This window comes from Strigops habroptila, chromosome 11, assembly GCF_004027225.2.
Source record: "Strigops habroptila isolate Jane chromosome 11, bStrHab1.2.pri, whole genome shotgun sequence".
NCBI lineage: Eukaryota > Metazoa > Chordata > Aves > Psittaciformes > Psittacidae > Strigops > Strigops habroptila.
In genome coordinates, this window is record NC_046360.1 from 2,427,769 (window position 1) to 2,449,355 (window position 21,587).

The 21,587-nt window shown below is 37.5% G+C and overlaps 2 protein-coding genes across 21 annotated transcripts in view; one reads left to right on the plus strand and one right to left on the minus strand.

Annotated features, from left to right (window-relative positions):
- KNTC1 (kinetochore associated 1) overlaps positions 1-6,894 on the minus strand; it is a 37,145-nt gene extending 30,251 nt beyond the window's left edge. For all 13 annotated transcript variants that reach the window (XR_003993657.1, XR_003993656.1, XR_003993658.1 and 10 more), the window contains exons 1-13: positions 6,478-6,894; positions 5,786-5,923; positions 5,555-5,675; positions 5,037-5,152; positions 4,630-4,702; positions 3,934-4,011; positions 3,369-3,403; positions 3,029-3,139; positions 2,089-2,182; positions 1,684-1,736; positions 1,282-1,394; positions 551-605; positions 217-315 (exon numbers count right to left, since the gene is read on the minus strand). Coding sequence is in view for 7 of the 13 variants with exons in the window: in XM_030500766.1 (XP_030356626.1) it covers positions 217-315; positions 551-605; positions 1,282-1,394; positions 1,684-1,736; positions 2,089-2,182; positions 3,029-3,139; positions 3,369-3,403; positions 3,934-4,011; positions 4,630-4,702; positions 5,037-5,152; positions 5,555-5,675; positions 5,786-5,923; positions 6,478-6,609 (1,218 nt within the window). In the remaining 6 variants the exon portion in view is untranslated. The remainder of the gene's footprint in view (positions 1-216; positions 316-550; positions 606-1,281; positions 1,395-1,683; positions 1,737-2,088; positions 2,183-3,028; positions 3,140-3,368; positions 3,404-3,933; positions 4,012-4,629; positions 4,703-5,036; positions 5,153-5,554; positions 5,676-5,785; positions 5,924-6,477) is intronic.
- RSRC2 (arginine and serine rich coiled-coil 2) lies at positions 6,445-21,567 on the plus strand. 8 transcript variants are annotated; one of them, XM_030500818.1, is made up of 11 exons: positions 6,490-6,613; positions 9,568-9,724; positions 10,335-10,378; positions 11,290-11,367; positions 12,907-13,119; positions 14,089-14,232; positions 17,951-18,073; positions 18,170-18,249; positions 18,850-19,082; positions 20,298-20,387; positions 20,904-21,567. In XM_030500818.1, the coding sequence occupies exons 4-11, from the start codon at positions 11,360-11,362 to the stop codon at positions 21,081-21,083; spliced, it is 1,071 nt and encodes a 356-aa protein (XP_030356678.1). In that variant the 5' UTR covers positions 6,490-6,613; positions 9,568-9,724; positions 10,335-10,378; positions 11,290-11,359; the 3' UTR covers positions 21,084-21,567. The 8 variants fall into 8 exon arrangements, with proteins under 8 accessions (XP_030356673.1, XP_030356678.1, XP_030356674.1 ...); XM_030500811.1 differs by lacking the exon at positions 11,290-11,367 and adding an exon at positions 9,084-9,145 and having other exon boundaries at positions 6,542-6,613; positions 12,929-13,119; XM_030500812.1 differs by lacking the exon at positions 11,290-11,367 and adding an exon at positions 9,084-9,130 and having other exon boundaries at positions 6,542-6,613; positions 12,929-13,119.
- Positions 21,568-21,587: the final 20 nt, after the last annotated feature.

Genomic DNA, 21,587 nt, shown 5'->3' on the forward strand with positions numbered 1-21,587 from the left:
CATTGCAATAGACTGTTCAGTTTACTACATATTGTATCTTTTTCTCCAGCCTTTGGGGACATAATTTAATCTTTGTATCATAATTTAATTTTTCTGCAATTTCTGCTCAAATTGGTTCTAATCTAACAGAATAACACAGTACCCTCTGTAATAATTCTACAAATTTAGACAAATATATTTCTTTGAAGAGCAACAACAAAAATCATCGAAACCTACTGTGCCAATCCCACTTTGAACAAGTGAAGAAACGACAGATACTTCCAAAGAATAGAGCTGTTGCATAGTGGGCAATGCAAAAACCATCAGACTTCTCATCTATAAAAAAAAAAGAGGGGAAACGAAGTCAGTTTAATTTTTCTCTCTGATGTTTGCAGAATAATTTCTTTATTCTTACAGAGTCAGATGGAAGACACTATTTTTATAGGTTTTTATGAAAAAAAAGGAGATCTCTACAATTTGAAAGTTTAATGAACTTTTAGATATAGACCTATTTTTATAATGAGTGACTGTGTAACAGTTGAGGAACAGAGCACAGATAAAGAGATTATACCTGTTTGTTATCTGGTGTTGTCATGACTATCAGTTTAACATTGGCAAGCCCTTGCCTAGGGAACAAGAAAGAGGTAAAAGAAAGCAAAATTTACTGTATAAATCTTACGTTAAGGCTGTGATTCTCACTTCTGAGTTTAGAAAATTCAGTTTTCCATGGAAACTGCTGGTACATTTTAAAACCCTATAGTGCACCCAAAAATAACAGTCTTTTAGCATTTAGAGGACATACATTTAACTTCTGACATTTTTAAGCTTTTCAAATGGATCCGATTCACAGACCGGCACAGAGCAATGGAAAGAGCCAAGAGTCTTCTCTTCTAATCTTAATTGCCGTTAATTTCTTTTGCATTTTACACACATCTCCAGATTTTGGCTTCTCCTTCTGCAGAATGAAGATCTTGCCATTTGTCTATCCAAAAGATAGACTAGCTTTTTTATAACATCAGATTTGTAAGCCATATTATACACCTTAGTTTAGACAAGCATTTCTAAATGCCACAGGTTACAGGCAAGATTCCTTAGCAGTAACAACAGATAAACCAAGAAGCAGAAAGCAACAAGGTTTTCTTTTCTACAACACAAAGCTGAGGATAACTACTGTGCAATTATTTTGTCCTGCTGACTAGAAAGCTTTCAACAAAATTCACTACCAAAGAAAAATCAAGTGTTTGTGGCACATTTCATGTAACTTTTCCATTTTCATAATTGGTACTATAAAGCTTTACTTACCATATGACTGGAGAAGAATCTGACTCTGTGCTTAGAAGAAATTCTTCAATATGTATTAAAGGCCAATTCCAAATTAGAGTAAGAGAATAAACATCCCACATGCTTAAAATGTTCTAGATTAAGGGGGGGAAAAAATAAGATATGGATTTAATATTTGCTTCATAGAAGACTTTTTTGTCGTCTTTGTCATTCCATAGTTTTGTCATTCCATAGCTTGCTTAATAGGAGTAGGATTTAAAAAGCAAAGCAAGATCAAGAGTCTCTGTAAATATAAGCATCTTGATTTTATAGAAACATATTTTAAAGCTATTACTTTAAAAAGTATTTTTAGAAGCTGGTTCAAGAACATTGAAATTAAGACTAAGAAGTGAAATAAAGACTAAACACAGACACTACACATACCTCTGTATCCAAAACAAACAGCTGATTGTCAAGAACTTGAAGTTTTGCTGCATCTACAAAATATCCATAGTCACATAAATTTATTATTTTTTTTCAAGGATTTGAAGTAAAAAAGTATTAAAATGTACAACCAAGCATTGGAAAGCTACAGATGTTTAACCTCATGGAAATTCCCAGGACTGTGAAAAGTTTATCTTAAAGAGAGTTGTGATTTATGTATCTAAGTTAAAACCAACAATATTGAGGCATAGTTTGGCTGTAGCTTTCTACCAAGTGTTCTACTTGCTGTATGTGTATTTACCAACAACAGTGACATAACTGAAAATGTCTCAGTATTTTCTGCAATTAAATATGAATTCTACAATTGCCTATTGAGGACAAAACACAAACCAAACTCTTCTTTACCTTTGATCAGACTTGAATCACCAAAACTTCGAACAGACACCGAGTTATTGGTAGTGTCTACCTCCCATTTGGAGAGTACATAATCGCCTCTACCCTGTTAGTAAAGGCAAAGTAAAATGGGGTAATACATTAGAAATTTGGCTATTGACAGCTGTGTAATTGACATTTAACTTGGAATGCTGCAAAACTAACTTTACTCCTGGTGAATGCTAATGTTCAGAAAAATACCTGCAGTTATTTATATTCAATTTACCCTTTTTTCTTTCTCCTTTTAAGACTGGCCTTTACTACAGTAATTGTTACAGTCAGTACCCCCAAACATTTTTGGCTCTTCCAAGAACATGCCACATTTCAAAACATCTGCTTCCCATTCTTACAGAGCATAAAACCTGAAATGTACACTGAGCCTACTGAGAAAAATTACATTGAATTCAACAGGCTTCAGTCAATGAACTCAGAAAACTCATTTCTAGTAAAAAATAACATTTCAAAATATGTCTGTATGTTTAATTTTTTATTAGTTTCCGTACTTAATTCATCCTTAAGGGCGTTGTTGAATTGGGACCTTAATTGTTACTTTGGCAAGCCTTTGTTGAATGTGAACTTGATTAGAAGACTCACGAATTTTGGCTTTCCTCTGAGCTGAAGGACAAAGTCCTTCAGACTATCTTGCACAACTCGGAACCACAATTACTAAGGTTGTGCAACCAGGGTGAAAATATTTTCCCCCCATCCGTCATAAGAGAGCAAGTTACAAGAAATAACTATAGACAGACTACACAAATGATAACCTTTACATTTACCGTGAAGGAAATGAAAGACAAAAAGTCCTAGTGCAAAAAGTTTATTATCAACCAGCTACACATAAATTTTGTTGCAGGTCAAAAAACACCATCACTGATCACGTAACAATTGCCACAAACACATTCATAGTACTTACCCCAACTATCAGATGGATTTTGTTCACTGAGTTACTCATCACAAAATTCTGACAGCCAAGGCTGTGATACTCTTCTGTGGAAATGAAAGCTGTCTTTATCTGTCCTTGTAACTTGTGGGGTGAAAGATGAAGGGAAAACAAACAAAAGGGGAAGGAAAAAGGTTGTTTATAACATCATGAATAAAACCTTGAACTGCTCATTTTTCCATGTATAGAAAACGTAATAATCACAATTGAATTGTAATAATAAACTGGTGAGTACTCAATGAAATGTACAGAGCAAAGTTTTGTTAAACTCTGCACTTAATACCTATGTTACAAGTTATCAGGTTTTTCTTACTTTCTTTGCCGTAATCATATCCACCTTGTCAAGTGCTACATCAAAAAGAAAAAACAAAGAAAATATCAGTGTTAAATGAACTTTTTCAAAATTGAGAAAAAGCCCCTGAACTTCATCTAGAATAGTTTAATCCTAACCTGACTGTGCCGAAAAACACTTTAGCCGGGCTCTCTGACAGGGTTTATTTCTATTGATCACAGTACTGAGTTACAGAAAATTAATTAATAACTCTACTTATACAGCATTAAAAATTGAAATGATTCCCAATATTCTTCAGTACAGCCAAGACTGATTATGTCTTAAAATCCTGCTTCCAAAGTATTCAGGACTCTCCCTAAGGCAGTGATTCACAGAAACATAAGCTAAAGAAATTACTGGAAGAATACAAAAATAATTTTATTATAGAACTAGTTGTATATTGGTTTGCCTTTAAAAACAAACTGAGATTACATAGAAAATCCCACCTCTGCATCTTATTCCCATTAGAAAAATGCATGGAAAAGCTTTTTTAATACAGCTCTTCCCGTTCAAATCAAAATCCCAAGTGGTTTGTAGATCATCCTACCTTCCTGTGTTTTAGCAAGTGGGAGACACATAATGCAGAAGAATCCATTGCTTGTGAGAATGAACATGTGATAAACACCTAAAAAAAATCCAATCCAAATATTTCAAACTTAAGTGTTGAAGAGCAAGTAAAGAGTTTACTTGCTTAAAAATAAGACAGTGAAATAACTGACAAAAAAAAAACCCCCTGACCAATGGATTATTTTTAAACAAAAATGTTGTCACCTTCAATGAAGAGTAGATTAAGGTTGTACATTTTAGCTTTGTTTGAAATTATGATGTTTGTTTGCTTCCATTAGGTTGCAAATTCTGTTTTCATGACAAAAATACATTTAAATACATTATATTGTGACAGAACAAGACTGGAAGCTTATAGAACAGGAACTACTAAAATCTGAAGTCTGATAGGAGACACAAGGAATGCTTCCTTTTTGAGCATTTTCATATGTTTAGCACAGTCTCAAAAGAAAGACGTATTGAGTTCTGAATGCTGTTCCCTATGACATTCATAAAATAAATAATGAGCTAAGTATCTTTACAGAAAAGCATTAGGAAAAGCACATTTAATGTGTACAGTAAAGCTGTATCTACTACTTATTTTGTAGTCTCTTTCCCCTGGAGAACAAAATCACAAAAATTGAGACAAGGGGGGAAAAAAACCCAAACCAAACCAAAAACCCACCCAACAAATTCTTACCTGGCTCTGCATTATCTTTTTCAATAAAGAGATTTAAGTAAGTCTTTTCACTTGAAGATTTTTCAACCAAAATCTAAAATAGAATCAACAAAAAGACTATTAAACTATTCTGTACCTTATTTGGAACAAATATATCGGAAATACTGATCATCAGATAAACTTTAAACTTTTTTATTTTATGAAGAACTGGCTCTTATTTATACATGCCCTTCCTAAATATATTTTCCTTATTTGTTACTTATGGGATCAAAAGAGTCCCTTTAATCTGTTTGTTTGTTCAAACTAGAAGGCATGTTGGAAACACAAGAAGGTTTATATTTTTATATTTGGAAGGAAATAAAAAATAGCTCAAGAAATTCAGAGAACAAAAGGCTTTCATTAAAATTGGAATAGAAAAATTACTGTACCTTAGTTAGTAAGGTTTGTTTTGAGGGTATGTGAATAAGGTGGAAATTGCCACTTCTCTCACCGACCACAAGAAATTGTTTTTCTTGACACATGCCAACCACATCCACATTAGTATCTGAAAAGTTCCATGGCAAATGTCAATTAAGATTTGGGGTTTATTAATAGACATTTATATTTGAAACACAGGAATTAGACAATACAGTGTCTGAGATTTCTTCAAAAGTGTTTATTTTGATTAAACAAAGTACAGGAAAGAGCATAAAGGGAGTGGTTTTGGCATCCATTATTCCCTTTTCAGTGAAAAGTTAGCAAGTATTCTAATTAAACTGTACAGAAATAGTTAATTGTATACAGAAGCAGCAATCACTTGTTATTACTTAGATATTTATTATAATACTTCCTTTTACAAGTAAGTTAGATATGGAAGATTCTTGCTATATTTTCCTACATAAAGCTAACATATGTATTCTAAAAGTCAGTTTGAACTTCCAGTGGAATTCTAAATGAATGAACTTACCAAACTGAACATGCATCAGAAGGGACTGCCCTGTACTGTCAAGAAGTGCCACTGATCTGTCAACCACAATAATCGTGCCATCCCTCGAGTTGAACGCACACAACTGTGGATTTACAGAGACCTAAGAAAAAAAGGTCGTTATATATAGCAACAGAAACACCTTAGAAAATGTGTCAAAGAAGCTCTGGTAATTATTAAGAAAAAGAAAAACACAGCTTTGATGAATTCTACCTTTTCTGAAGATGTGATTTGAAGCAACGTATCCACTTGGTACAATGCAGTTCCACATTCATGTCCTAAACCAACAGGGAGCCGCTCACTCCCCGTGTCATCATTTGCAAGAAGTTCAATATCATTCCACATTATTACCTATGAGAAACATTTAAGGAACACGCTGTAAAGCAGAGCGCATTAAAAAAGTGACCTGACCACACACAAGTTATTAATTTTATTATTCTATCGTGATCCTGCGCCTAGCAAGAAGAGCAATAATAAGCCTCCTAATGCAGGAGGCTTTAATAAGCCTTCTAAAGGCAAACTGCGTGTTTAGAACTGACAATGTCGCAGCCGCAATGTGGCTCCCAGCCCGTGTCCGCAGCGGGCCAGACCAAAAGGCAGCTTGGCAGGACAGGCTCCGCGCCCGAGGCTGACGGAATGCCGTGCCAGAGAGCCCTCCGCGGACACCCCTACCGCAGCTATCCGCCATCCCCCCCGTCTCCTCACCGCGGCCAGTGACAAACCACAACCGCACTCCCTCAGCGGCTTCAGCCTTTCAAATTGGCGGGAACCCGGGGTAGCGCTACGGCTCGCAACCTGGGCCAAACCTCCTCCAAACGCGGACGGCGCCGTTGCTTAGACACCGCCTAATCCTTCCCCTCTCCCAGAAGGCACCGCGGCCCCCTCGCTCCCCGCCCCACACTTACATCCGGGCGCCTGGATGGGAGGGCGGGGCGCGGTGCCTCGGTTCGCGAGCGCTGCGGCCGCGGTGGCTGAGGGAGGTTGAACCCGTTGTGAAGGCTTGTTGAGGGGGAGCGGCGTCCCGGGCGCTCGGTCATGGCGGTAAGCGGTGTTCGCTGCTGGGGTTTGTGGAGGGGGCGAATTGGGAAGCGGGTTGCTACGGGGCGGGAGGGAAGAGCGTGCGAGACGGGGAGGGCTGGGTCGGGAAGCCGTGTGCGCGGAGAGACAAAATGGCGCCCGCCGCTCCTTCTGTTGCCGGCGCCATGATGAGCCGCGGGGAGGGGGTGGCCGCTTTTCACCCATTACTTCTTTCCCTGTTTCCAGAAGTTTCTGTTTCCTTTCGCTGGGCTCAGAGAGGAGCGAAGAGGCTTTACGATGGAGGCCCTGTCGTTTTCTAGTTGGGGAGAAGTCTTGTGGCTACAGGAGTAGGCATTTCTCAGACTGTGGGGCGCAGGTTGCCTGGGAGGGGAGAAGAGGGGGATCGATTTGGTGGTTGAGCTTTGCCCGCTTTTCCGTCGTGTAGTTTTCCCCGTTCTGTTATTTTTCCTTTGTGTTTGGCTGTAGAGCGTCAGCTTGAGCTCAGTGATAATTATTTGCCCTCATCCTCCAGTTTTTATAGTTAATATATATAGGAAACGCCTCTGCTGTAGTTATCACTGTCATTTATGTTCAGAGAGGGTGGCTTTATAATCTTTTAAAATTCGTGTAACATATAAAGGTGGTTGTGTGGCCTGGTAACGTACATAGGTGTTTCTCCCATAACCGAGTCAAAAAACCAGTAAGAATAGTTATCAACCCGATATGGTTAATTTCTTCTCAGAAGTTACTAAATAGTTTTATGTGCAAAAAGACCCCAACAAACCCCAAACAAAAAAGCAAGTAAACTGGCCTCAAAAGTGATAAAACTCTTTAAAGTTGACTTTAAGTACTTTGTGGTCTTTAATCTGGTATTTAAAGTTCTTGTTCTTCGGTTTTAAAGTTCTTGTCTAAAGTTTGACCAGTATTGAAACAGAGCAAGAGGACCACAAACTTCTGGAGAAAATTAATATATTTTTTTATGATGCTTTTTTTTGTTTATATAACTTAACCTGTTTAAGATAAATTTTCTTGTGAAAGGACTTGCAGAATTATGTACTTGTAGTTTTGTACCTAGATCATAGGCGCTATCTTTGTAGGTGAGGGGCTTGTTCAAGGAAACCTGAACCTGTGGCCAATCCAAGAGCTGAGAATAGTCTCATTGAAGTCCGTCAGCCTTTTTTTGATGTCTGTTTTTGGAGAGCTGAGAGATTTCTCCAAGGTACACTGCACCTTAGGGCATTAATGAGCAGCAGTGTGTATAAATAATGAGACTGGTAGCCTTGGAAAGTGGCAGTGAGCTCAATTTCATTTAGATGCTATGTTTAAAAACCCAGTTAAGTTAGACTGTTTACCTGGTATTCTCCTTATACTCCTCAAGTAAATTTGAAATATAAATTTATAGAAATTCAGAATTCCTTTCAAACTTCTCACTGAGTTTTAGGAATCCCAGGCAAAGGGAGGAGGCTTAGATAAGCAGATGGTAGATAGATGTGGAATGGCAAGGGTTGTGATGTCTAAGATCACAATTCGGAGAGTCAGTTCCTGCTCTGATGGCCTCAAGTTTCCAGGATGGTAGATGGGGTATCAGTAGGATTCAGAAGTGTCAGAGTGTAGCTAAAGCTCTGCTGCAGGCACAATCCTAAGTGGTCAGTGCTGTTATCCATATGCTGGTGTGTTTTGAACTGGCAACCAGTATACCATGGAGAAGTGAATAGCTGCTCTGCCTCTTTTAAAGAGGAATTTTTGTATAGGTGTATCTTCGTACAAGTTAATAAAGAATTGGGCAGATGAAAAAGTAGTAGCTGCAGTATAAATCCAAAAGATTTACCTGTTTCATGTTGTGAACAAAGTCTACCATTAATACACAATATATTAATGACAATCTGTAATATATGTTGTGATTTAAGAAAAACTAGTTGCTTTGTTTTCAAAGTAATGAATATAAATCAGCATTTGAGAGGTTTTTACATGTCTTGTTCAGTTTGCAGACAGTTCTACCAGTTGCAGCTGTTAGAAAACTGTGCAAGTTTGAGTCCTCTTCTGTGCTAAATTATCTTCATGAATAGCACATCTGGGCCAAATTATGTCCTTAGTGAAATCTTCTGCGGCTACATGATGTGACAAGGTTTGATTGACTGCCATTGAAACGATTGGAACAAGAGAGACCAATGAATCTGTAAAGGCAGTGGTGAAATCACAGTCACCTTTTTAGTCTGTACTTTTTCCATCCTGTTCCTTTCATTGCATTGTACACCAGTTGTACACATTTACTTCTCCCAGCGTTGAATCACAAAGAAGTCTTGACTGCTCTACGCAGATTTAGTCCTCCTAGGTCAAGGTTTAAGGAAAATGTGATAGAGAAATTGTTGGGACAGGTAAATGTGTGTTTGTATGAGAGTACATATAGGTTACATTTCTATATAGAGGTCCTGTTTGAGGTTTCTCCTTACTCAAAAGTTAGCTGTCTGGCACTATACCTAATTTCATTTCATAGGTTATTGCATACTTCAGAATACTATGGGGATTTTGTGCTGTGCTTCGGTAATGCCTGAACTTGTAAGGTGACTTAGATCTATTGGGAAAGTGTTGACCTTAAGAAATCTTAGCCATGTAAATGTTTAAAAGGTAATTGACCTACAAACAGCACCATTTAGAGAAAACTGTGGCTCAGAGTTTAGTCTTGCTGATATTCTCAAAAACACATGGCAAAAGTGCAGTCTGATGTAATGGGAGAGCAAAATGTTACTATAAATTAGATTTCTTTCTTAGGGTCTTGAAAAATCAATCTGTATGCAGTTACACAGTTCACTACAAGACTATCAAGCTGTTGCCTAACTACTAATGGGGTGGCTGCTCATGAGAATGTGTTTACAGTAAATAACTTGAAGTGTGTCTTCAGGGGAAGTACTGAGTAAATAGTTTCTCTTGCTTTTCAGTCCTAAGCTTTTGTTCTTTAAACTTTCTGTCCTCATGTGTAGGGTAGTGATACAGAACGAGAGGGAGTAGCCCCAGAAAAGTCTTCTCCAGAAGGAGAAAAGAAAAAGGAACAATCAGATGCCTCTAGTTCTCCCAAAACATCAAAGCATCATTATTCAAGATCGCGCTCACGGTCAAGGGAAAGAAGGCGGAAGTCAGGTATGGTCTTAATATATGCAAAGTTGCTTAGTAATGTTCTGGTGTATTCTTGTAGAACTGAAATCTTTTTAAAGCTGTTTTGGAAAAAATATACAGACTTAGCTGTAGTAATTTGCTAGAATTGGGGAAAAAATGAATCTGCTAACTTTGATTTTGTATCTTAAATGTGTTATATTGAAACTTTACCATTTTAATAATAGAAGGCTAAGGAAAAAGGTCTTGTCATTGTTCGGGGGATTGGGGGTGAGGGGTAGGTGGAGGACAGACACCACCAAACAGAAAACCATGCTACTTTGTATTCATTTTAATTAGATATGCTTAGACTGGGATACTTTTGCATGGTTGTAACAAAAATAGGGTTACCTGGCTGAAGAATGTGACTAGAGTATGACATGGTCTAATTTTTTACTGTCAGAGCTTAAATACATGCGAAGAACTGGGAATAACAGCTACAGTTTGCTTTCTGCAGTAGATATTCAAATAGTGCTGTTTGTTTTCTAAATCTATTCTTGAGTTAGGGGGGTGGAATAACTGAAAGGAACTAGAAAGGCTCTAGCCAGCTGACCTCCTCTTTAACTTGGTAAATAACAATAAATATTTTCTTCTCCAGATACTGAAGGAAAAAAACACAGAAGCCGGAGCAGAAGCAAAGAGGTAATTAACACTTTGTAGTGTTTAGGTAATTGTACAATACATCTTAAAATGTATCTTGTAGTAATGCACATATGTGTAAACCTATATAAATGACTTTATGGTAAGTACAAGAAATTGGAAACTTTAAGCTTAAAAATGGATATGGAGATCCTTTCATAGTGAAGCATGATTGCAGCCTTCATGTTGACAAGGTAATAGTTTTATAGAAAAATGCTTTCAGAAACTAGTAACTTTTTTATTTTCTTTTTTTTTTGTTTGTTTTTTTTGTGGAAACAGCAAAAGAGAATTCATGTGGAGAAGTAGCATGGTGTTCTTGCTGACTTTCACAGAGCTTCCATTAATTGAAAGCCTTGGGTGGCTTTATTCCTGGCCAATGTTCAGGACTTTCACTGATACATACCCGTCTGCTTAAATCTATGATAAATAATTGCTCACCTGACTGAGCTCTGTTTATTGCATCCTTTAATTGTAAAAGATTGCCACAGCTTGACAAATGGGCTGAGTCAGCTAGAAACATGACACGTGCAGCAAAAATTTCAGAGGGCTGTCTCTTTTTTTTTTTTTTTATAAAAATATGTATGCCTGTCTATATATAGGGGAGTGAGAAGAGACAGCATCAATGATACCTGGAAAATAACTGGCTTACACACCAGAGAAGAGATGAAATGAGCAAACCAGGAGCATCAAAATAGTCACAAAGAAGCTTAAACCATGTGGGGCAATAGCAGGCTGGGTCAGATGAGGGACTTTTTAACTTTGAACCCAGGTCAGGAACTTCTCCCATTCCAATGGAAGCTCTGTTTAAAAAAAGGAGTGAGAAAAAGAAAGAAAAATAATCTAGGAGAGTTTTTGTGAAATTGAATATATTGTTTAGTTCACATGATAACATTTCTATAATAAATCATACTCAGCGTGCTAATGCGCGAAGAGACTGAACTGAAGACGCTGCAGACTCAGATAGCAAAATTATAAGCCTACTTCATGATAAGGTAACTATTAGTCATTCAAACTCATTTCCCTTAAAAATATCTTAAATCCGTTATGGGATATAATGGTGGTTTATTACTAATTGTGTGCCTGAAAGATGGGATTAAAAAAAAAAAAGATTAAAAAAAAAAAAAAAAGGAAAAAAAAATCTCACTTAGAATTGTGTCCAGTGCTTTGCCATGCTGATGGATCTAATCCCACCCAATTTACTTAGCAGTTTCTAAGTTTCACAGCGGGAACAGATGAGGAATAATGTCCTACAGTAGATTTATTGTTTTCATTCATTTGCAGTATTAAGCCCTTTTCTCTGTAGACTAAATACTGAATATCAGAACAAATAATGTAAATACATACTTAAAACTAATGTACGGGTAGCATCTCAAACTTCATGTGTTTTTATGTAACAGCTGATTGCTCAAGAAGTTAAGTGTGAAATACTGTAAAAGCAGGTTTAAATAGCTAACATTATAACTTGAAAAGCTATAATCAAATCTATTTAGAGATATATATTAATAAGGAGTTACAAAGACTTGTATAATTGGGTATAAGCTAATTACAGCATTTTCTCCAGATTTCTTTCTTTTGAAAGAGAATGTTATGATTATAGAAGAGGTTTTATGAGTAGTTAACAGATTTAGATAAGCAAAAAACCTCTGAAGAATTTGGATTTAGTCTAAAATGAGTGTATTATGCTTAAATTCTGACTTAAAACATTATTTAAACATGAGATTTAAATGCGCTATGCTTCTGTGCTAGGAAGATTTCAAAATAAACTGGATATATTAAGAAAAGGTGTTGATGTCATGTCTTAGTCTCTAAGGAAAACACTGGCAAAAATCAGGCCTGACCTTGCTAAATACTTTTGGCATTGCAGCTATAAAAAGGAATCTTTTTTTAAGAGGCACTGCAGGAAAAAAATGCAGTATAATGGAGGAGCATATCTTTAGTTTAAAACCACTGAGGAGGTCTCCGTGTGATGCATGTTAGTTTTAAATAATAAATTTGGGGTGTCAACCATGTAACTTTCTGCTTTGTTTTGTAAAAACTGTTGGAAGTTACTGACTGAAAAGAGTTTTGCTCTAAAAAGTAATTACAGATAGAAAATTCTTCTCGCTCTAAAAGCAAAATACATATCTGCAACTATGTATGGATTTTAGTAACTTTCTACATAGTAGATTTAGGCAAATACTTAAAAATTCACTACAAATGTGAGTGTATAAATGTATATTCAGAAATTGTCAGGTACTTAAAGATAGGTACTTATTACATGTTTAGAATGGAGACAGTAACTGCCACTTGTTTTTGTTACAATGCTGTGAACTCTTAAATGCAAACAAATCCGTTAGGCAGTGGGGAGGAGGGAAAAGGGGGAAAAAGTCTAGATTGCATTTGCAGCTTTGGGTGATTGGTGGCATTAGGTAAAATAGCCATCGGTCATGATTGAGTCACACTCCTAAGGTTACTAATGTTGCATCACAGCTTATCATTTTTATCTTCTGATACCCATACTAACTCTCTTTGTTGCACTATTTTCCTGAAAGAACCAACTTCTTCTTAAAACAGGCAAGAAGACATGAATCCAAAGAGAAGTCGTCCAAGAAGCACAAATCTGAAGACCACAATGACAAAGAACATTCTTCTGACAAGGGAAGAGATAGCCTAAATTCATCTGAAAATGGTGAGGATAGACATAAACGCAAAGAGAGGAAGTCGTCCAGAGGGAGGAGTCATTCAAGATCAAGGTCTCGTGAAAGGTAAGTTGTTTTCTATGATTATTCTGTTTCAAGTGCAATTGCAAAAGCAGGGTTTGGAATTTGTGTAGACTTGTGAAGGACAGCGGAATTATATTACTGACCTAATGTAACATTAAAGCTTTCATTTATATTGCATGTTCCCTTCTTCACTGGGTGGTGCATTTGCTGCTACTTGGAATTCTTATTTTAATTTTATTCGTTTCTGAGTAGAAATACAAAATAGCTTTAAGGCTTTATATAAGTGATGTGTCTCATGTTTATAGTTAGTATACACAGCATAGGAAAAGTTATAAACAGTGTATTAAACATTCCCTGTTGTCAGTGATGGGAAAGAAAATACACGTTAGCGCTGTCATGGCTTTTTACCTCCCTAAATCAAGAACTTACCCAGAGACAGTGCTGTCTGAGGCCCCTTAGTGCACTGATGGTAGGAGAATTATGTGGAACAAACAGGTTGCTGCCAGCAGAACTTTTCAGCCAGCTCTCCTATAGCTGAGGGATCTGTAGCAAACACAGTAGCAAGGAACAAACTTCAGCTAATGATACACTGAGGGACTCTGTGTGACTGACTAGCTGAAACTTGGGCATCTCTTCCCTAAGGTGTTGGAATACCATGGGGAGGAGGAGAGTTTTGTTGCCTTGAATTTCAGACTCCTGCATCAGCTTAGTATGGTTGTATTTGTTTTGAGATGTACACTGTAATGAACAAGTGAACAGCTATAGTGATGAGTATGATTGTTTATGTAAACTCTGTGTAACTTTGGTGGCTGGTGGTCGTGTTTGGTTCGTTTCCCATTTCATCTCCTAGTCTTGAAGTGTTCCAGGCATGAACTCTTTCATATGTAGTTTGCAGTCTCCCCACCCTGCCTGATGCATTTTGCCCTGTGGTGACAAACCTGTGTGGAAGTCCTTAAGTAGAAGCCGAATTAAACCACGAGAACATCTAAGAATTTGGGATGTGTGTTTCAGACGTCATCGTAGCAGAAGTCGCGACAGGAAAAAATCCCGATCTCGCAGCAGAGAGAGGAAGCGACGTGTAAGATCTCGTTCTAGATCAAGATCTAGACACAGACATAGAAGTAGAAGTAAAAGCAGATCTAGGAGCAGAAGCAGGTAAGTGTTAACTTGCGTATACACTTAGTGATGGTGTTTGGCTGAATATTCTGTGGTGGACTGGTGTGTAGAAGAATGATGTGTTTGCCACTTTATGTCTGTTCAGTGTAACTAAATGTGTTTGGCTCTCTCAGCTGTGTTGATGCAGCGGGTTAAGGACTGGGTAGTTTACACAACACTGATAGAAACGCTTGTCCTAGGCAGCTGAAGTGTCTCAGATTCTTGGCTTTCCATAGCAGATTTCTCGTTAGCAATTAGAATTGCTTCAATAGTTATTTTGTGGGTATCTTTTAAAACCTCCATTTTGGAACTTATGACTCATAAAGGAAAGTAAATGACTTGGTATTTTAAGTAATAATAATTACCACAGGTCAAGCTCTTTTGGTTTCTTGTACCACAACTGAATTTACCTTTTTAAATAGGATATTTAAGTAATACTTAAGTGGAAAAACTGAAAAATAAGATACAGCTAATCCTTGATAAAAGAGTAGTGTGGTTGGCACTGCTTTAAAAATACTATTGTATTTATCTCTTTATTGTGTCTATAAAAGCGAAGTTTAACTGGGAATTGCTGGGTGTCAGAGGAGATACACTGATCAGAAGCTAATCCTGATCAGCTCCACCAAGTTCATTTAACACTGTTTTGTCTGTGAAGTGGCACAGTTAGTATAGCATTAAGGTGAATTTTGAGTCTGATGGGCTATTTCTGATCTGAATGTACTATTCTGTGTTAGTGATTACCGACTCCTTTTTGCCAAGCACTACATATTTATCATGTTAATTTTTCTCCCTGTCTTGGTTGCTGCCGTTTCTTCCTTCAATTCTGGAAACACAGATAAAAACCCATTAGCTAGACACATACTGGCTTACTCTGGTTCTGTTTGGCAGGGTTGAAATCCATGCCTCACCTGGAATATGCTGGAGTTGAGGTTTTCATCTCTATAGAAGTTAATGTTTTCCAATACTGATGAATTGTTCAGTATTTTAGTGTAGAGTTCTGAGTCTTGTTCATACGTGTCACCTTTGTGTTCTTAATGCCCTGTAGGGTTTTCTGAATGAGGAAGTTGAAATATGACTTAATGACTACTACAGTTCTGTTTGTTCCCTCCTACTTGTTTAAACAAGCAGTTTGAATACAAACTGGTGTCTCTTTGGAGTTTCCAAGAAAGTGTTGACACTGTTCAGTTAATTTAGTATTTTCACTAGAGTATTTTAAATTGCATATTTAAAGGGAGAAGTTGGTTATGACTGTTCGACATTACGGTGGATCCTTGGATACTTGTGAATCTAGCACACTTGTGTAATGCTACATCACTTGTAAAACTGTTCAGAAGGCTTTTATCTTTCTGAAGAAGTAGTTGAATTATGTGGTTCGTGTCCTATTTTATTTTGGCATGCACTTTGTACCTTTGTACCAAACTTTCAGCTGGGGTGGGTAGAGCTGGGTCTTCAGTTGCTATGTATGTCACATGCCATTTGATTTGAAAACCATTTAATGTTGTTTAAGCCATCTTCAACATGATGTGATAGGCTTCGGTTGCCCATTATTTCCACTTCCTGTAGGTGATGTGCACTTCCTGTTTTTAAAAGTTCTTTGACCGCTTCGTATTTAATGGCTCCATGAAAACTTTGCATCCCAGTTTTTTGTTTCTACAGTGGAATTCAAATTACCTGAAACAGAATGGCAAATGTGGGAAGAAAAAGTAAGGCATAGTCAAGAACTTAGGAATTTCTTCAACTGGAAACATACCTTGTTGGATAGCGATAGGCATACTGCAAGAATCCGTTTCTTAAGTACTGTTTTTCTCTTGCAAACCCTAGAGAAAGAAAATAAGTGAGGCATAAATCTAACAGTAGCAAGAACACTTCATCAAGTTCTGGGCTCAGGTGAAGCCTTTGCAAAGAGAATTATGAGGGAAACGTCAAGGCAAACTCTTCACAAGCTAGATAAACATGATGTGGAAACCTACTCTGTTAAAACTCAACCATGAAATGAATGCCCTCATTATTTGTTGTGTTACAGTCAACAGGTTATGACAGAAGTGTATGTAAATAGTAGAGCTTGACCTTCTCTTGATGGTTCTCTGCATAATCTCAAGCTCATATTTTCAAGTGACCTGTCCTTGCTAGCATTTAAACTAATCTTTTTGTTCTGTGAGCGTGAAGACCCTCCTGACAGTTCTTTTGTGGCATTGCTCTGATTAAATGCTAGGTGGAAAACATGACACCATCTGCTTGTTTCAAATGGAAATACTTAAATACAAAAGCTCAAATATTTATTTCCTTGATGTTTACCAGTGCAGTAAAGCATCAGACCAAAGACAAGACCAAACTACAATAGTCAGCATGGGAAAAATGAAGGTATCTTTGAAACATGCATTCCATCTTATCTCAGGAATGCAGATCTGTCACTTCCCAGTGCCTGAATCTGCATCTTGTCATCTTCTATGAAAAGATAAGTCTCGCCTCCTTTGTATTCTACCAGATTTGTCATGTAAACAAGCATCTCTTTTTGTAACTTCAGTCTACATTTCGTGATGTTTGTAGATGCTGCCCAGGCTGCAAACAGAAGAAGCAGAGTATCAGAATGCCATTTCAAGTGGCTGTTGTCACGATAGCTGTTATCTCAAGTTAGCTGTTATCTCAAATGGTTGATAATAACATTTAAGTATAAAATTGCACAAACATCTTCGTGCATCTCAACTTACTGTTTATGGCAAACCTAAGGAAAATGTGCAGGATACCTCCTGTAATTTAAGCTTTGTTGGACATTTCCAGTCTCAGTGACTTCTTTGTTTAAAACATCAGTGTCAGAGGCTTAACCAGGGATAAACCCTGATCTCTTGTAATGTAGATGCTCATGATCCTGGCAAAGAGAAATACTGCTAATAGTCGTTTACATGCATATTTTGACTGCTTGTTGCTTAGATGGGATTAGATATGTATGTCATAAGAATGACTTCTACTTGGAAGGACGTGGGGAGAAGGTTACTAAAGGAGAATTGAACTGACTATTTTGGTGTTTTCCTTAAAAATATATTTTAACTGGGTTCTTTTCAGATTGTCAGGCTCCAGATCCTGCATGCTTCATAGTTCTCTGACAGCACTGTTCTTCTCGAGCAAACCAGAGACAAATTATATGTGTTTAAACAAGCTCTCACATTTAGCTTGGTACGCTCCCTCAAACAGTTGTCCAGAGTGTATTTAGCGAAGAGATACAGAAGGGAGAGAAATAGTAATTTCCCTGAGTACAATTCCAGTTTTTAAACTGGGCCTCTTCAAATTGCTAATTATTACCATAATTCCAGTGCTGTGAGGTCTTTGTGGTTTTAAAGCATTCCTGTAACTTGATCCATTTTACAGTTTTCTTGCAATTGTCTTTATTGAAGTTGCACAATGTTTTTTTTCTTGTTGGGCTTTAGAATGAAAATCTCTAGAGAAGATCTGTGTGTTGTAAACACTAACTGTAAGAGGGTAGACAAATACCCAGAATTACACATTCTGTTACATCTTACAGTCGGAAATCTTCCATTTTAGCTCTGTTGTGTTACAAGGCAAATGTGACTGCTGCACTGTTCTAGTATAATCTCTGTGAAAGCAGTTACTGAGAGCTCTCCAAATTAAGCAGGTTTTCAGAGTTGTGATGAAGTACTTTATGAAATGTGAAGCTATAAATGTACCTTCATTGTTTTAGCAACTCTGTTAAATTTGGTTACAGAGACCGAAAGAAGAGAAATGAAAAGCCCCGAAGGTTCAGCAGGAGTCACAGCCGGAGTTCGAGTCCGCCACCCTTTCGGGGACGAAATACAGCTATGGATGCACAGGAAGCATTAGCCAGAAGGTTGGGAATTGTTATAATTTTAATGATATATGACATAAATAAGCTTCTGCTGTTGATTCGGCATGTCTAAATATTTTTATTCTCATGTACTTCTAGACTGGAAAGAGCAAAGAAACTGCAAGAACAGAGAGAGAAAGAAATGGTTGAAAAACAGAAGCAACAGGAAATGGCTGCAGGTAGTTCATGTGTATTATATGAATTCCTAAACAATAGTATGAGTGAGAAATAGTGTAGGTTTATGTGCTGAGTGTTGCAGTCCTGTTTGCAGGTGTACAGGTTGTCTTTGTGTAATTGTTAACTTGGTCCATATATAAGAAACACCACTAGAACTAGGAAGTGTTTGAAAAAAACAAAACAAACTAAAAAAACCCCAACAAATATAAAACTAATAAAAATTATCAGGATTTCTTACCACTTACCAAGTATACAACAAAAATGTTCTATATTAAGCCAGTACATGATGTTGTGATGGACCCTTCCTTTAAGCATCATTAAGTGAGTTTGAAAGCTGTTACCAGCTCAGGGGTATTTAGGAGCATAAGGTACATGAGAGTCTGGGAGGCTTGTTTCTTAATCTACAAATAACGTGTATTTTACTATGCATTTGTTGTTTGAACATTTTCAACTTGTGATAAAGGGAAGCGTTCGGGGTTTTGTTTGTCTGGGGTTTTGGGGGCTTTGGTTTTTTGTTTGTTGGTTTGGGGTAGCTTGGTTTGGTTTTTTCCCCAAAAAAGTCTGAACTTCCTGTCTGATAACAAGTTCTTTTTCTCCTACAGCGGCTGCAGCCACGGGAGGTTCTGTTATTAATGTTGCTGCTCTTCTGGCATCGGGAACCCAAGTAACTCCTCAAATAGCAATGGCAGCTCAGATGGCAGCACTGCAAGCGAAAGCACTAGCAGAGACGGGAATAGCTGTCCCCAGCTATTACAACCCAGCCGCCGTGAATCCAATGAAATTTGCTGAGCAAGAAAAAAAACGGAAGATGCTTTGGCAAGGCAAAAAGGAAGGGGTAATGTCTTTTCTTACGTTCATAAAAGTTGTTTGGAAACACCTTGCACGCAATTTAAGGATGCTTATCAATGCTATTTCCAGCAAAATTACTTTCACACCTGATAGGAAGTTTTCCTATTAACAGCAGCCCAAGGCAAAACTTCTGTGGTGAAAGGACTAAGATAACTAGACCTTCGAGTGGCAAATGGTTGTGACAGGAGCCTCAGTAAAACCCTTGATGGCATAAAACTGCAGCGGTATAATTGGATTGTAAAGTTACTTTTGCCAGTTTGCCTTGGAGTTAAATATCAAATGCAGATGGTCTCTTTTTACTGAGAAATGATGGCTAAGGTGTAGAAACTTACCTGATCGCTCCTCTCTGTGACTGTAGAGAGTTTTCATTTCGTCGTTTTATCCTGTGCAATTCCAGACTTCAAAAACAAGTCTTCAAACCTTGCTAGTAACTGTCCAGGAGCAGAGTAAGGCATTAGAAAGGCTAGTGAAAGTTATAAATACAAATAAGTCTTCAGACTTATGCTGTGTCAAACAAATGCTCTTGCAATCAGTGAAGCATAGGCCACCACATAAACACAAGCTCCTGTGGTAAGTGCTTTTTCAGAAAGCACTTGGGTGTAGGTTTATCTGCTGATACTATGGGAAAATTGGTGCTTTAATAGTTGTATTTTTGTCTTTTGACACTCTGTGCTAGTATGGAAGTGTGTTTGCTACTTTAGATTAATGATCATCGTGTGTCCGTTGTGTAACAAGCTCCCTTAGTATTTCACGGGCTGTTCTATAAGGTGTGAAAATGGGATGCTGGTTCACATGGCACAGATGGGAGGGAAGGAGAAACCTGAATGCTCTCTGAGCAGTTCCTCCTGAATTGTGCTGTGAATTGATTAACCGTAATAAGCACATGGGTTTTTCCATAGTTCACTTCAAACCTGCACTCTGACAAGGTTCCCAAACCTTGTGGAAATGGGTGGAGTCTACCCAAGTAAAGAATACACCTCTGTTCTGAAACCCCTGGTGTTAAGTAAGGTTCCCTCACACAGAGTTTCTGTGAGGAGGGTGCAGGAATGTGAGATGTGACTTGGAAACCTTTTACCTCTAGCTCTGCTAGCGCTGTGCAATGGCTCAGTTTTAATGCAGCTTTTTCTCTTGCACCTGTACTGTGATGTGAACAGAACCTTGTGTTAAAGGTGATACATCTTTTCCTTTTTTATTCGTACAGGATAAATCACAGTCTGCAGAAATATGGGAAAAATTAAACTTTGGAAACAAGGACCAAAATGTCAAATTCAGAAAACTGATGGGCATTAAGGTAAAGAATTAAAGAATTCTGCATGAGTGACTAAGCTTATTACTAATTGTAGCATAGTGATTTCTTTATTTTAAAGTGTACATTAACCAGGGAAGATGTTAGTTAAACTGATATTACCTGAGGTAGTTAAAGTAAGTATTTCTTATAAAGTTCACATGCAGCATCTAAATCTGAATTCAATTCCAATTCTGGAATTTCATTATGCTTCTGCGTGACAAGGCAACTGTTACAATCGGTGGTTGCTGTAACCAGTATTTAGAATTCGGACAGTATTACTTTGTATTGATAAGTTAATTTGAGACATTTATTTGAATGAGTTGGGAAAAGGAAGCAGGTGAAGGCGTCTGTGTGTGTCTTGGCAGTGAGGGGAGGGTGATGCTAGACTGTTCCAGCAATAAAGCCAAATGCTTGAATTATTACTTTGGAAATCGATAAAGTAAAATTGTTATGTTTAGGGTATCTGGAAACACTGCTCCCACCACAGCTAATGTTTCCTTCCTTCTGTCTGGTTTCTAGAGTGAGGATGAAGCTGGCTGCAGCTCCGTTGATGAAGAGAGTTTCAAAACCCTGAAACAACAGGAGGAGGTTTTCAGAAATCTAGATGCACAGTATGAAATGGCAAGGTCACAGACTCATACACAAAGAGGAATGGGATTGGGGTTCACATCTTCCATGCGAGGAATGGATGCTGTTTGAAAAACAAAAAAGAGGAAAGAAAGAGGCAGTTTTAAAGTTCGGAACTGTGGAAGGTTCTTGTTCAGCTGTTGGGTCCTTGTTCACCAAAAAGCTAGCATTCTAGCTTGCATGGGTGTTGCATTGACTTTAATTTATTAAAAAAAAAAAATACAATTTTTTTGTAAATATCAGATCAGTGATACTGGTGTTAGTGTTGTAATCAGGTTATACCCACTTCCATTAAACTTGACAGAACTATAGAAGGACAGTATTTTTTAGTTAAAAGTTCTACTTTTCAAACCAAGCAGCAGATGGGATAAACTCATACATGGATATTTCGTGTCCACTGTCTTGTGTACTTTTGTACTTTAACCTTGTACAGTTATTTTCAATTCTTGAAACATGAAAGAAATGTTGTGTAGATGTTATTTAGCGGTCTGGGCCAACAGGCACATAATCCAGTGCAGAAACCCTGGTTAATAATAAAGACTTTTTTTTTCTCTAAGGTCTTCCTTTATGTTAATT

Bases quoted from the DNA above. Each gene is read 5' to 3' on its own strand.
- RSRC2 (XM_030500811.1), top strand. From the start codon at position 9,107: ATGGGGATTTTGTGCTGTGCTTCGGTAATGCCTGAACTT. The intron at 9,146-9,567 runs GTAAGGTGACTT...CCTCATGTGTAG, and splicing joins CTTCGGTAATGCCTGAACTT to GGTAGTGATACAGAACGAGA. The intron at 14,233-17,950 runs GTAAGTGTTAAC...ATTTGGTTACAG, and splicing joins AGATCTAGGAGCAGAAGCAG to AGACCGAAAGAAGAGAAATG.